Source organism: Eschscholzia californica, unplaced genomic scaffold (assembly GCF_041429995.1).
Source record: "Eschscholzia californica isolate CP2 unplaced genomic scaffold, dmEscCali1.0.p SCAF_5, whole genome shotgun sequence".
Lineage (NCBI taxonomy): Eukaryota > Viridiplantae > Streptophyta > Magnoliopsida > Ranunculales > Papaveraceae > Eschscholzia > Eschscholzia californica.
The window spans coordinates 7,453,670-7,468,462 of NW_028238472.1; the positions used below are offsets into that span (position 1 = coordinate 7,453,670).

A 14,793-nucleotide genomic window follows, 5' to 3' on the forward strand; every position below is an offset into this window, starting at 1 on the left:
TAAGTTGGGTGAGAGAAAGAATGGGATAGTGCAACTCCAAATCGAGAAATGGTCCAAATTTTTTGGGAAGAACAAGAAAGGTCAAGCGTTTCTGGCACTCGAAGGAAGCAATGATCGTGGATTGTAGTTAATTTTCTGTTTTTTTTTCTCTTTTTCCTTTCCTTGTTTTTTCGTTTTTAGTCAACAAAAAAAAAAACTCCAATCTCTATCTAGTAGAGGTCATATGTTAAATAATGGCTTAATCAGCTGATATAGAATATAATAGAATCATATTATTCATTGGTACAAAATTTGGGGTGCCTTATACTGCACTAATTTCTTGAAAAATTTAACAAACCACCAGCCTCCGGAAGGGTATACAAATTAAACCCAAATTGATACATTATTCTGCTTCATTAGAACCCATATTTGTATGCAAGTCTGTATTACTCACTTTTCTTTTACCTTCATTTCTCACTACAATTTCAACCTCACCATTATATTCCTTGAACTTTGCAGATCCACCCAATTCTTCAACTTGTTCTATAACCATATCAAGCCTCGCCACCATCTCTACTAACAAAGAAGCAAATGCTGCAAAAGGAAGGGCTTCTGAAAATTCAAGACTAGTAATATCCAACTTACTTAAGGTTCGTCTTAGAACTTTTGGGTCTGATAAGGCAAGGTGTGAGTTACTTTTTTCGAACTTTGATTGGTTTCCGGTGGCGGTGGCAGTGGCAGCAGCAAGGGCACGAAGATTAGCATGGTTATGATTTGAACTAAGAAAGAGCGTAGGTTGAGATTTTATTGTATGGTTCAAGTCTTGTAAGGCTTCTTGAAGATGATCCGTGAGTAATATGGGAGCACAATGTCGCCGATTCCGAACACTATCGGCTAGTTCTCTTAATATGTTTGTAATTTCTCCAGAGACTCGAAGACATGGGTCTCTAAATAGAGATCGAACTGATTTTGGTGTCTGAAAAAAATTGTAATAAGTTTAAGATTTATAATGAAGTTTAACAATTGAAAAGAGATTAATTTGTTTTATCGGATTAGCCATGTTTAGTTTGATTGAAAAGATACTACCATGGCAAATGGCCCGTTTAGTTTCATGGTGCACCCTACCATATGCAAGACAGAGCTTATATAATTATACTGGTAGCACAGGTTTTACTAAACCAAGGCACTATTGAACGTGATCTTTTTCTAATATGAGCTAAAGAGTCATTACATCATTACACGACATAAATACATCATGAACATATTACATTATGACTTGGATAAACTCAATTATTACCAACTCAAAGACAACTTGGATTATAAGGCAAATATAAAGACTCTTTCAGCCATCTTATGAGACATGAGAGCCCATTTATTCCTACTTCTATCTTACTTATACTCAAGTTTAATAACTAGCGGAGTTCCACTTCCACAAGAATCGAACTTGGGACCTCCGGTATGCGGAGTGGATATCAGACACGAATTCTAACCCAACATACTAGCTACTAGTACACATATGATTTTATGTGAACGACCAACCAACAAGCTCTCTCTCCTCTCCCTCGATCTATGTTTCTCTCTTTCTTTCATTTCATCTCACCCTCGACATCAACTTGGCCGAACCAATCCTCCTCCAGTTTCCAGGACAGGCAAGGCCAAGTAGTGAATTAAATAGGTTGATCCATCTAGGACCGAGATCAAGCCTATTTGATGACGAGCCAGGTTGAGCCGGGTTGTCATTTTTTTACAACCGTCTACTATGTGTCACAAAACGATGTATGGATCGCGGTCAATTGTGGTCGACGTAACATCTCTAACAAGGTCAAATATGGTAAAAAAAAATGTATTTAAAAGGCAATTTAAATGGTCAACTATGGTCTAAAAATGTTTTAAATGATTAAATCAATGTTTCAAATGGTGTACTTTCTTAATGTATATTCTCTTAATTTGCCCAATTTTGAGCAAATTAAATTTGACCCATTGTCTTAAGGGTCATGTCTAGGATAGCAGAGGGTTCCTCCATCTTGGAAGGTCATGGTCCATTATAAATGTGTCATGCCAAAGAGTGTTGCCATTTAAACAGGACCTTTTGTGAACCAGGGTACAAGGATCGATGTGAAAAAAGAAAACATGAAGTTGGAGTAGGCATTTAGAAAGTACACCAATGAACAACAAGCTGAAATACCCATTTTAAGTTAACTAATTACCTGGATTTCAGACTGAAGACATCCGTGAAGAGCAACAGTTGTGTAACCAAAATGGCGAAGAACACCTCCCAATTTCACATATTGTTGCCATGGATATCTATAGCAATATCTTGAAAACCTTGGCTCCCATCTTGCATATAAAGCCTGTTCATTATATATCGATCGAATTGGTTATTCATTAAGATATATTAATTCATGTAAATTAACTACTTAGTTTTATGAAAATATGTGAATCATTTGTCCACGATTGATACTGATCACAAGTATGCTAACGAAAAAGTTGTTAATTTTTACTAGTTTGCATGTTTCTATGAGTAATTAAGAATTGATCAATAAGAGTTATAATTACAAGTGTCTCGTCGATAGATTTGGAGTCTAAGACTCTCTTGTATCCTTCGTAGATAGGATCTTCATCCGAAGTCGGTTTAGTTTTCATATCATTTACTTCTGTTGAATCTTTGAAATATTCACTAACACAAGCTGCATAAAGTTTAAAGAAATTAGTGAGGAGTTAAGCTATCGTTCCGATTAGGTTCTACCAACCTAAATTCATAGAAATATATATAGTACCTATAGTGATAACAAATATTTATACTTATCTAATATTGTGTTTCACATGTCTAAATTTTATGAGATTAGCTACTCAATTTACAAAAATGAAAACTTAGTTTTAATTACAGTATATATCAACAACAATAGACAGTAAAGACAAAATCTTGAATAGATCAAACTTGGGATATGCCCTAGATTATCCTAGTAAGTAGAAATAGTTCATCTTATTTAGAAGGGCCTAATGGGAAAATAATTCCAAATCCACATACTTAGTCCTAAACTAACTATATTATGTGGAAATATTTATGTTGTCCTAAACAAACAAGACCACCTTAACCTAGCTAGCTAGTACAAGCAAGTAAGCAACTATGTTGCTTAATGTATTGATATATACAATATATATTGCGAGAATAATCTACATAGCGAAAGGTGGTCTAACAACTAAGAATATAATGTATAAGTCATCTATACTTACTGTCTATTGGTTTTAAGTTGGATGACCAGAAATTTAACATGATATCGGAGATGGGTTCATAAGTGATAGATTTAATGTTACATGTGCATCACATCACCTGAAACACATATATGCGTCAATCTCCAAGAACCCTGCTCGTGAAGAGCATGGGAGAATAGTCCCACATAGTAGAAGGGTGATCTAGTAACAAAAATAATAATGTCTAGGTCCTCTACACGTGCTCCACATCACCCAAAAAAAGTGTCAGTCTCAAATTACCTCACATGTGAGGGGACGTGTGAGATGAGTCTGCACATGAGATAAGGTGATCTAATAACCACGAATATAATGTCTACTTCCTCACAATTGATTTTGAGTTGGAACCACAAATTTAACATATATGATCACCTGAAGAAAAACATACCTTCAATTGATTCAGCTAAGCCTTCCATCTTAGAAACGGTAGAATTGTGAAGTTCTTCACCCGACCAATTTGGGAAAATCAATAAACTCATAAGAAGGCAAACGCCACAACCAATTGCAATCGTGTATACTCGTTCATGAGCGATTTTAAACACATCATCAACTCGATAACTCGATACTGTTATCAAATTAAATGTTAATAAGAAGATAACAACACTATAATCGAAATTCTTCTTTATGTATGGGAAAAACCTCATATATGTAGCTGCTGATCCTGTAATTAATGATCCAGTATATAATTAGCATAATAATAATGTAAGTAAAATGAACTAAAAATTATTCAAGATTTCAGTTGATGAGTTTAATGAAGATTAGTAATACCTATAAAGAAAATAGCAGCACCAATAAAAACTGCTCTAAAAGTTTTCCCTGATTTATCGGCTACATATTCAATAAGAAATACTAGTGATCCAGCGACAACGGTTCCTAATCCTCTATTCAATCCTTTGCGTAGAGTTGCACCTATATATAAAAAAACATTTCTTGTAAACAACAATAAATAAATTATGATCCCCATATACCTCGAATTAGGGCAAAAAGGTATCGCTGAGGCATATGTCAATCTATGACATATATACATCTAATGAGTAAGAAAAACATAGTCGTAATTACCATAAACAACATGTAGTTTTTTTTTTGTTGAAACATAAACAACATGTAGTTATTCATAGAAAAAAAAGACATGTAGTTGGGACTTTATTTATCTATTGGGACCTACTAAGTAGTACCTACTTTTTTTTGGTGAATAGAAGTACTACCTACTTATAAAAGTACTCTTGCAACAAAAAAAAAACTACTTAAACATATACACACACACACGAGGGTATAGTCCTTGCTCGTGGAGTACAGACAGTTCTATCAAATACGTCATCTCAATCTTGGTGATAAGTTTGAGAAATGCAATCTTAGTCATTGAAGCAGTTTTCAAGATGAGTTTGTATGAGAGTATAACCTCAATCCTTCAGAAATCAGAATAGTTAGGGAGGTGTAATCTTAGCCATTAAAAAGGTTTGAAGATAAGTTTGAAAAATGTAAGCTCAACCCTGACAGATAATTTCAGAAGGTGCAATCTCAGCCACTGAAAAAAACATATATTCTAAAAGTGTTACGAATATACTCATTCGTAACAATGGAACCTGAAACCCTCCCTGAAAACTGAAAAGAGTGAAGGGAAATTTTAAAAGGCCCCCCGTTTTTGTTAAAAGGCCTCCCCGCTAAAAGCGCCCCTCATTATAACCCATTTGGTTATAGGGCCCCCTCTACAAAAGAGCACCTCCTTCATCAATATTTGACCTAACGGCAAAGTTAACGCCGTTAGGTCAAACTTAACCCAAGACCAGAGATGTTGACCACGCCACATCATCATCTTCTCCGGTAGGTCGCCGGCCGGCCAAACTTCCGGCCGGCGACCTTCAAATTTTTTTTTTTTTTTTATTCTCTCTCTTCTCTCTCTCTCCAAAAAAATTTTTTTTTTTAACTCTCTCTCTCTCTAGAGATCTAGAGAGAGAGAGAGATCATGGATCTGTTCGCAGACCCCATTAGAGGTAATAATCTGAAATAGCTAACTAGTACTAAAAACATTTTTCCTTAACAAAAAAAACTAAAAACATTTGGATGGACAAGGGTAATAATATATTTCATTTGGTACACTCCCTCTGTAAGACGAGATATTTTCATCTTTTTCACGGTGTAAAAAGACTAAATTACCCTTTGCCTTATTAGCCAACTAAACAAGGGAGTGTACGAGGGAGTACAGAACGGAGTCATATATCATTACATTGACCCGTTCCGAAATTTGACTGTGAGGATGACAGACACAAGTAAATGTGGTGTAAACATTTATAACTCTTGTCGCGTATATATAATAAGTACTTCTAGTACTAGTTAGCTATTTCAGATTATTTTCAAACATTTTACCTGCAGTAAATTCAAGAACAACGACCACAGTCATGACAGCCCAAATTGCAGATTGTCCAATTCCTTCAAATAATGGCTCCACCAAGTACAACAAAGAAACTAAGGTTAAAGATAGTCCAACTTTCAAAGCATGAATTACCCTTCTTGGATCATCTCTACCAACCTTCCATATATTCTTACACGTCTTCGCAACCCATTGATTCATTTTCTTCACCAATATTTTCTTCCTGATAAGTACCATTAAGAAAAACATAATGTCATGTTCACAAATAAAAATATAATGCAATGGGTTCTTACATATCTTCATCTAAAGTTAAGAGAGAGAGAGAGGTGACCTTGTCAGAAAGTTTTGTTGAGTAAAGATGGTTAGAAGGGAAGATCAATGTGGTGGTAATTTGACTTTGGTCTTTCTTCACTTGTCTTTCCTTTATTCCACTCAAATAAGCTTTGATGGGTTCTTCCATTTTAAGGAGATGGAATTGGATGCACTAGCCATTGACAGCCACTAATTTATTTTTTTTCAAAAAATGATAGGGAGACCGACATCTTACCCAGCTGGAAAGGGTTTGAATAGTAAAGTTTCTGACTTTAGTCCTTGTGTTTGGATAGCTTCGGCTTTGCCCCCTCCTTACGAATTAATTTGGGAGCGATTGTAAAGCCTAGCTAATTCTTTGTCGCTTTCTTTTGTCTTCCTTTCGACTTCGACAAACAGTTCTTCCTTTGAGCTTCGACGAGTATTTTCTTTGTTGTTCCGAAAATCTAGGTTTCATTTCTTCTCTATAACTAAAAAGAAATCTAAAGAGAGCAGTCGAAGTTTTCATCTAAACTCAAGATTGATTATCAAAACAAGTCTTAGTGAGCAACCGAGGTAACCACACCACTTTAGGATTTATTTCAATTTGTGTTTTAAAGTTAAAAATTCTTTGATGGTAATGTTTTAGAGTTCAAAATTATATTTAGAGGTAACCAAAATCGGGCAATCGAGGCATTTAGCTTCACGTTAGGGTTTATTTCAATTTGTGATATAGATTTCTCTTTGATTACATGTTTCATATACACCTTATGGTTTTCTCTTTTATGTTAAGTAAGGACTAAATAATTTCCAATCAGGCTAAAGAGGTTCTATTACTGAAATTTGAATCAATTGGCATTTTGATGGATTAATTTGTTTGTTGGAGTTGGATCTCATTGTTGTTTTTGTTAGTTGATAGTTGCTTTTTTTCAGTAGAAGGATTTGTTGGAAATTAAAAGTACTAATCTCCAAATAATAAAGGAAATAGAATGCACAAACAAAGAAGTACGAAGAAGAAAAAAATTAATTGAATTATTTCACTTGACTTGTTGAAATAAACTACAAAGACAGGTCTATTTATAAACCAAAATTTTAGCCATTAATTATAATCACGCTTGTGCAGGCCCCATCAATTCTTTTGAGTTTCATTCTCCCGAACGTATTCCCAGGCGGGATAGTTAACGCGTTAGCTACAACACTGCACGAGCCGTTACTCTACTAACATGATCCTCACTAACTTACCCATTTAATCCATCAAATTATCACTAAATTGACTCACTCATTACTTATTATTAAAAGGGTTCATTTCCTTTTGGCCACTAATTTGTGACTAACTGGGTGATTTGTCCTTAGAAGTGTCCGAACTTTTTGTTGGGCTCCCAAATGTGTCCGGGAGTTTGATTTGGCTCCCACAATTTGTCTAGTCCATTTTTACTTTTATGACATTTCTGTAATTAACTTTTTTTTAGTTATCTAACTCATACTAATTTTCTCTCCACGAACCCATCTATAAAGCCTCGACACTTGCTAAACTCGAGCGTTTACCTATAACCCAAACACCAGACACTCTTGTGAGCGATGTGGCGATATGACATATCCTCTATGTCTCTTCTCTCACTTCCGTCCGAGGGGAGAACCCTCTTCATCAACACAAAAAAGGTTGGAGAGAGGTAGAGAGATAGAGATGGAGGAAAGAGAGAAAATAGGTGTTAGTGGTGAAGGTGGTGATGGTGGAAACGAAGGAGGGAAAAGAATTATTTAAAGATCGTTGGCAATGGGTTGGACAACGACCTTCTTAGGTTGAAGAAGGAAAATGTGAGGTGGAGGAGAGGGTAGGTTGAAGATGGAAAATGTGAGGTGAAGGAGGATAGATGAAGGAGAGGAGTGATAAAGTGAAATTGGGAGAGAAAAAGATATAATGTGGACAAATAAATAAAGTTATAATTATAAAAGTGCTATAAAAGTAGAAATGAAAAGTTTGAAAAAAGTTGGTGGCCAAATCGAACGGTTGTAAACAATTAGAGATGAAATCGAACATTCAGACACTTATAGGGGCCAAAAAATTAGTTTGTCATAAATTAAGGGCCAAAATGAAATCAACTTCCTCTCTCATGCTGGATGCACAGTTATCTCTACTTTAGTAGCGACCATTTCCGATACCAGATGCAATGCTTTGGCATCCCCAAAGACATATTCACATTGCGACTTTACAAAAGTCCTTCTGGTGTGGAAAATCTAAAAGTATATGTACCAAAGCTTGGTTATATATTTTCCTCCTTCACAGGCAACTGGGTGGTCTTGACATTCATACCCTTTACTTAGACACCCGGGCTTTCCTCTGCAACCTCGCTTGGCGACTTAAAGCGGGACACAATGCGATATGGGTGAAATTTCTTAAAGCTAAATATTAAAACCACTCTACAAACCTAGTCTTGACAAAGAGAAGCCATTCCTGGATATGGAAGGTTGTTCGTAAGCGTTATGATCTTATCGACCTCTTGACTATTTGGCAAATGCAAAATGGTTCTCAAATTAACATCTGGAATGATCATTGGATCCCAAACTCCCTCCCCCCTTATAAATACTCAGAATTCCACTTTCACCAAGGTGTCTCAGCTTATCGATAATAATAGGTGGAACGATCAAACTCTTCAACATACTTTTGACAACCACACCTGTAACCTTATCAAATCCATAGATATTAAGGTAGACGGGCAAGACACAATTAGGTGGACCCTCACCCAATCCGGAAAATTTATGCTAGGCTCGATGTATCATCATTTAATTTCGAGTAATCACTCTCAACCTCAACATGATAATAATTGGATATTTATTTGGTTAATTAACATTATGCCTCGTATTCCGCTCTTTCTTTGGAAATGTTGCTCGAGATCTCACAGTACGCCAAAGAATTGGTAAATGTATAGGTGATCGCTTTGACTGCCCTAATTGCGCCTTTACTGAAACCCCTAACCATGCTTTACTTCACTGTCAATTTGTCAAGGATATATGGTTCTATTTTAATATCATACCTACAAATATTAACTCAGTTACTGATTGGATTTTCTTTTGAAAGGACCTTTACAAAGCTCGATGTGACCAATATTTTGACAATATCATTAGTAAACACTCTCAAGTTATTAATCAGATTCTATCCTTTCCTAGAGTACTTGGTACTATAAAAAACTACTAAACAAGTTCGATCTCATAATTGGATTCCACCGGCTTATCCTTACTATAAAATTAACACTGATGCTTCATTTAAATAATACTAACAACTGTATTGGTATTAGTTTTATTGTTCACGATTCTCAGACCAAATTCATTGAAGCAAAAGTAGAAACTCTCAGAGCTCACACTAGTGAGGAAAGCAAAGGCAAGAATATTGTCTCAGGCATACTTCGGGCGATCGATCATCAATATATGCACGTCATAATAGAAAGCGACAACCAAAGTCTAATCCATCATCTCTAGGACCCACAAAAATGATTTAGTAATCAGTAAATCACATCCAGGAGGTTAAAGATCTCATACCGTTCCTCACCAACACTTCATTCTCCTACATCACCAAAACTCAGAACAAACCAGTTGATAAACTTGCGAAATGGGCTCGGACATCTCAAAGCAATAAATTTTGAAAATATATTCTCAGATTTATTTCTAATATATAACGTAACCGTACTCTTATTTATTAATTCTATCAGTAGACTTTCAACAAAAATAAAATAAAATAAAATAAATAAACAAATAAATATCTGCCCATATTTATATTTCATTTACCCGCCAAGTGTTTATTTAAGGTGTGTGTGAGTGAGAGGAAGAAGAAGGTAATTTATTAACTAATAGCCTAATTAGCTCGGGGCCGTGGCTGACAATTTTGGGGCCCAGTGCAAGATTTCAATCGGGCCCTTTTATACAAATTCGAAGTAATTACAAAAATGAGAAGCAAAGTAGTAATAAACGAAAATTTGAAATAATTACGTATCAAACGTTATAACAAGTCATTGATAAACCCTAATGCATGGTGTTTCTCCATCATTCTCCTAACCAAATAAAAGTCCCCTAATTAGTATCAGCTTTTACAAAAATTAGAGTTTCGCTTTTTTTTCACATAATTTGAAATTAAGGTTTGAAAGAGAAAAATGTTGAGAAAGAGAAAAAATGTTGAGAACGAAAGTTTATATAGATATTTGAAAGTGGGAGAAGTCTAGAGAGTGAGTGAGGCAGTTGGTATTACAATTAAAATTTTTTTTTTTATAAAAATGCTCTTGTTATAAAGACGTTAGCTACATAGTATACAGAACAAATGGGCCCTAGTGGTTGGGGGGCCCAGTGCGAGCGCCCTGCCCGCACTGGCCCATCCACGGCCCTGAATTAGCTGATATAGACTATAATAGAATCATATTATTCATTGATACAAGATTTGGGGTTTGTTATTTTGCACTAATTTCTGGAAAAATTTAATAAACCACCAGCCTCTAAAAGGGAATACAAATTAAACCCAAACTAATACATTAATCTACATCAATAGAACCCATGTTTGTATGCAAGTCTGTATTACTCATATTTCTTTTACCTTCATTTCTCACTACAATTTCAACCTCACCATTATATTCCTTGAACTTTGCAGATCCACCCAATTCTTCAACTTGTTCTATAACCATATCAAGCCTTGCCACCATCTCTACTAACAAAGAAGCAAATGCTGCAAAAGGAAGGGCTTCTGAAAATTCAAGACTAGTAATATCCAACTTACTTAAGGTTGGTCTTAGGACTTTTCGGTCTGCTTCCTTGTCGGCTGCTCGTTTTTTTCTCCATTCAAACAATGCTGAACTATCAGTTTTCACAGATGATAACGCAACCGATGAGTTATTTTTTTCGAACTTTGATTGGTTTACGGTAGCGGTGGCAGTGGCAGCAGCAAGGGCAAGAAGGTTAGCATGGCTATGGTTTGAACTAAGAAAGAGTCTAGGTTGAGATTTTATGGCATGGTTTAAGTCTTGTAAGGCTTCTTGAAGATGATCTGAGAGTAATATGGGAGCACAATGTCGCCTATTCCGAATGCTATCTGCTAGTTCTCTTAATATAATTGTAATTTCTCCAGAGACTCGAAGACATGGGTCTCTAAATAGAGATCGAACTGATTTTGGTGTCTGAAAAAAATTGTAATAAGTTTAAGGTTTAATGAAAAAAAACATTGTCCAATTTTAGTTTGATCAAACAGATCCTACCCTGTTAAATGGTGCCTATATTCCATGGTCCACCCGACCATAGGCATGATAGAGCTTATATTGGCACTGTGACGGTCCAAATATTGTCTCCGCATTTGACATCTCAGGCCCAAGTCCGTGGTTACGTGGTTTTGTTCTCTGTGAAGGCTCCACGAGCCCACCGAAAAGGCCTTGACATTTACTAAGCTTGAACGTTCACCCATAACTCAGGTCTGGATACTCTTGCGAGCAATGTGGGACTATTACAGGGACCACAGGTTTAACTGAACCAACGCTCCCGCCAAAGGCTAACCACATAAAATCAAAGAATCCTAACCAACACACTACTGGTACACATAACAATTTGCCGAAAAGAAAAATGACGAAGGGGGACGACCAGCCAGCCAACCGAACAAAAACATGAAGGGGCTAGAGGAGCACTTTGAGTAGGCATGTGGAAAGTACAACAATGAACACCAAGCTGAAAACCCCATTTTAACTAAGTTAACTAAGTGAGATGATTAATTGGATTAATATATACCTGAATTTCAGACTGAAGACATCCATGAAGAGCAACAGCAGTGTAACCAAAATGGCGAAGAACACCTCCCAATTTGACATATTGTTGCCATGGATATCTATAACAATATCTTGAAAACCTTGGCTCCCAACTCGCATGTAAAGCCTGATCATTATCCCCCGAATTAGTTATTCATCAATAATAATGTAACAATGAATTCATACGAGTTATAATTATATGTGCTTACAAGTGTCTCGTCGATAGATTTGGAGTCTAAGACTCTCTTATATCCTTTATAGATAGGATCTTCATCCGAAGTCGGTTTAACTTTTATATCGTGTACTTCTGTTGAATCTTTGAAGTATTCACTAACACAAGCTGCATAAATGTTAAAGAAATTAATAAGGAGTTTACTATCATTCCGAATAGGTTCTCCTAGTCTAAATTCATATAAATATATATAGTATGTAAATATTGTGATGACAAATATTTATACTTGTGTACTAATGTGATCACATGTTATATCAACATGAACCGACAGTACAGCCCAAATCATAAATAGATCAACTAACGATCGATATATCCTAGATTATCCAAGTTCAGATTACCTTCAATTGATTCAGCTAAGCCTTCAAGTTTTGAAACAGTAGAATTATGAAGTTCTTCACCAGACCAATTTGGAAAAAACAATAAACTCATAAGAAGGCAAACACCACAACCGATTGCAATCGTGTATAGTCGTTCATGAGCGATTTTAAACACATTATGAACTCGATAACTCGATACTGTTATCAAATTAAATGTTAATAAAAAGATAACAACACCGTAATCGAAATTCTTCTTTATGTATGGAAAAAATCTCATATATGTAGCTGCTGATCCTGTTATTAATAACATATAAAATAATTAGCACAATAGTAATAATGTAAGTGAAATACTAATTAAGATTTAATGTAAAGGAGTTTAAAAAAAATTAGTAGTAATACCAATTAAAAAAACAGCAGCACCAATAAAAACAGCTCTAAAAGTTCTCCCTGATTCATCAGCTACATATTCAATGAGAAATACAAGTGATCCAGCAATTAATGTTCCTAATCCTCTATTCAATCCTTTGCATAGAGTTGCACCTACAAAAAAGAACAAACATTTGTTGTCATTTTGTGTTCCCCATTAATTTAATATATGACATATAAATTGGCTTCAAAGAGACGAAGAAACATCAAACCATTTGCTTTTGCATTGCTCTTTTGCCTCTGAAGTTTGGAAAGGATGACTTTCACAATAACGGAATGGTTTAAGTCAATTGAATATCATCCAACTAATCAAAGAATGGAAACAAAGAAAAACAAAGAAAGGAACAGATAGAAAAAGTTTCTTCAGGTTATGCATTCCATCTCCAATTATATGGAATATATCGCTTGAAAGAAATAAGAGGATGATGGATGATTCGTATATCACAGAAGCTACCGTGAAGAAAACAATTGTCCAAGCAAAAGCTTCCTTTTTCTACTAGAACAACAACCAACCGAGGAGAAAACACTTGAATTTCTTGAACCTAATTACAAATTGGGATGCTTCAATTAGCCTTTGAGCCATTTGTAGTCCTTCCTAATCATTTTGTCGTTTTGTTTTATGAAGTTAGTCTTCTCATCTAACCTCTGTAAACATTTTTAATCTATGAAACTATTATATTTCTTCCAAAAAAAAAATATGACATATACACATCAATTAATGAGTACTACAAACATAGACTAAATTTTAAATTATCATAAATTTTAAATTACAATAAATTTGGAGTGTCACATAGGATTTTCTAAAGTTCTCTTAAAAAATCATCTCTAATACAGAACTCAACTAAAATCTCACAGAAGATGTGTCGAGGATGGAATAGAGATATCTCAAGAGGACACTATTGCTAGAGTGTCCTTTAGAGATATCTCTAATTGTCTAATTCATCAATATTTAAATTTCAACCAATAGAAATCAAATGTTAACCATGCCACATAAGTAAAATAAAAAAAGTTAGAATTTTGCATTGAAGACATACAAGAATTGAGAATCTCTATTTTCGTCACATAGGAGTGAGAATCTCATTAGCACTCGACAAATAGGACGAATAGAGATTTTTTTGAGTTTTGCATTAGAGATGCTGTGACTACTTATATATATATATATATAATATAAATACTCTTTCCTCGAAGAAAATATTTTAATTCCTAACAATGGGACCTAAAACCCACCCTAAAAAGTGAATCCTAAAGCAACTTAAAACACTTCGATGATAATTGATAAGTGTAACGTTTGCAGTTAATGATTAAATAAGACATTATACATAAAATTGTGGAAGTAGAGTCGAGATCCAATAGTGAGGGGCAACTAATTACATTAACCAATTAAAAGAAATTTATGAACTGACTTTTTCTGAAGATGATATATATAATAAGTGCTTCTAGTACTAGTTAGCTATTTCAGCTTATTTTGAAACATTTTACCTGCAGTAAATTCAAGAACAACAACCACAGTCATGACAGCCCAAATTGCAGACTGTCCAATTCCTTCAAACAATGGCTCCAGCAAATACAATAAAGAAACTAGGGTTAAAGATAGTCCAACTTTCAGAGCATGAATTACCCTTCTTGGGTCATCTCTACCCACCTTCCATATCTTATCACACGTCTTCGGCACCCATTGTTTCATCTTTTTCACCAATGTTTTCTTCTTTTCTCTGTCAACAAGGTCGGTACTTTCGCCGGAAACTCGGTTCCCGGCCATCTCCACTCGTGTGTGTGTATATATAGAACTCTACAAGAAGACACTAATGATTAAATGTCTAGTGTAGGAAGGTTTTATAACATAATATTGAAGAAGGTGGTGGGGAGGTGAGCTTGGCTTTATTAGATGTATTTTTTTCTTCCTAAACGGTTACCCGCGGGTGTCTACTTTTACATCTAGTGAAAGTGACCAATATTGCTCTTCACATGTTCACATTTAATTTAAAGTTAATGTTTTGATTTTTAAATGATGTTGATTCCCTTGTATTATTAGTCCAAGGGCATGATTGATTGCAACTACAGTTTTTTTTTTGTTGAACTGATTGCAACTACGGTTGCAAATACATATATGTATATAGATTATATATATATATATATGAATATGATTGCAACTTGGGTATACATGTA

General features: G+C 35.0%; 1 protein-coding gene across 1 annotated transcript; it reads right to left on the reverse strand.

Annotated features, from left to right (window-relative positions):
* Window positions 1-382: 382 nt before the first annotated feature.
* LOC147536708 (uncharacterized) lies at window positions 383-14,441 on the reverse strand. The gene is made up of 13 exons (XM_086642693.1): window positions 14,107-14,441; window positions 12,601-12,741; window positions 12,223-12,495; window positions 11,862-11,992; window positions 11,636-11,779; window positions 10,408-11,037; window positions 9,433-9,443; window positions 5,593-5,819; window positions 3,997-4,137; window positions 3,617-3,889; window positions 2,536-2,666; window positions 2,187-2,330; window positions 383-955 (listed from the first exon to the last, which is right to left on the reverse strand). Exons 1-13 carry the CDS (start codon window positions 14,384-14,386, stop codon window positions 383-385), a joined length of 3,099 nt encoding a protein of 1,032 aa, XP_086498819.1. The 5' UTR covers window positions 14,387-14,441.
* Between the last annotated feature and the right edge of the window lie 352 nt (window positions 14,442-14,793).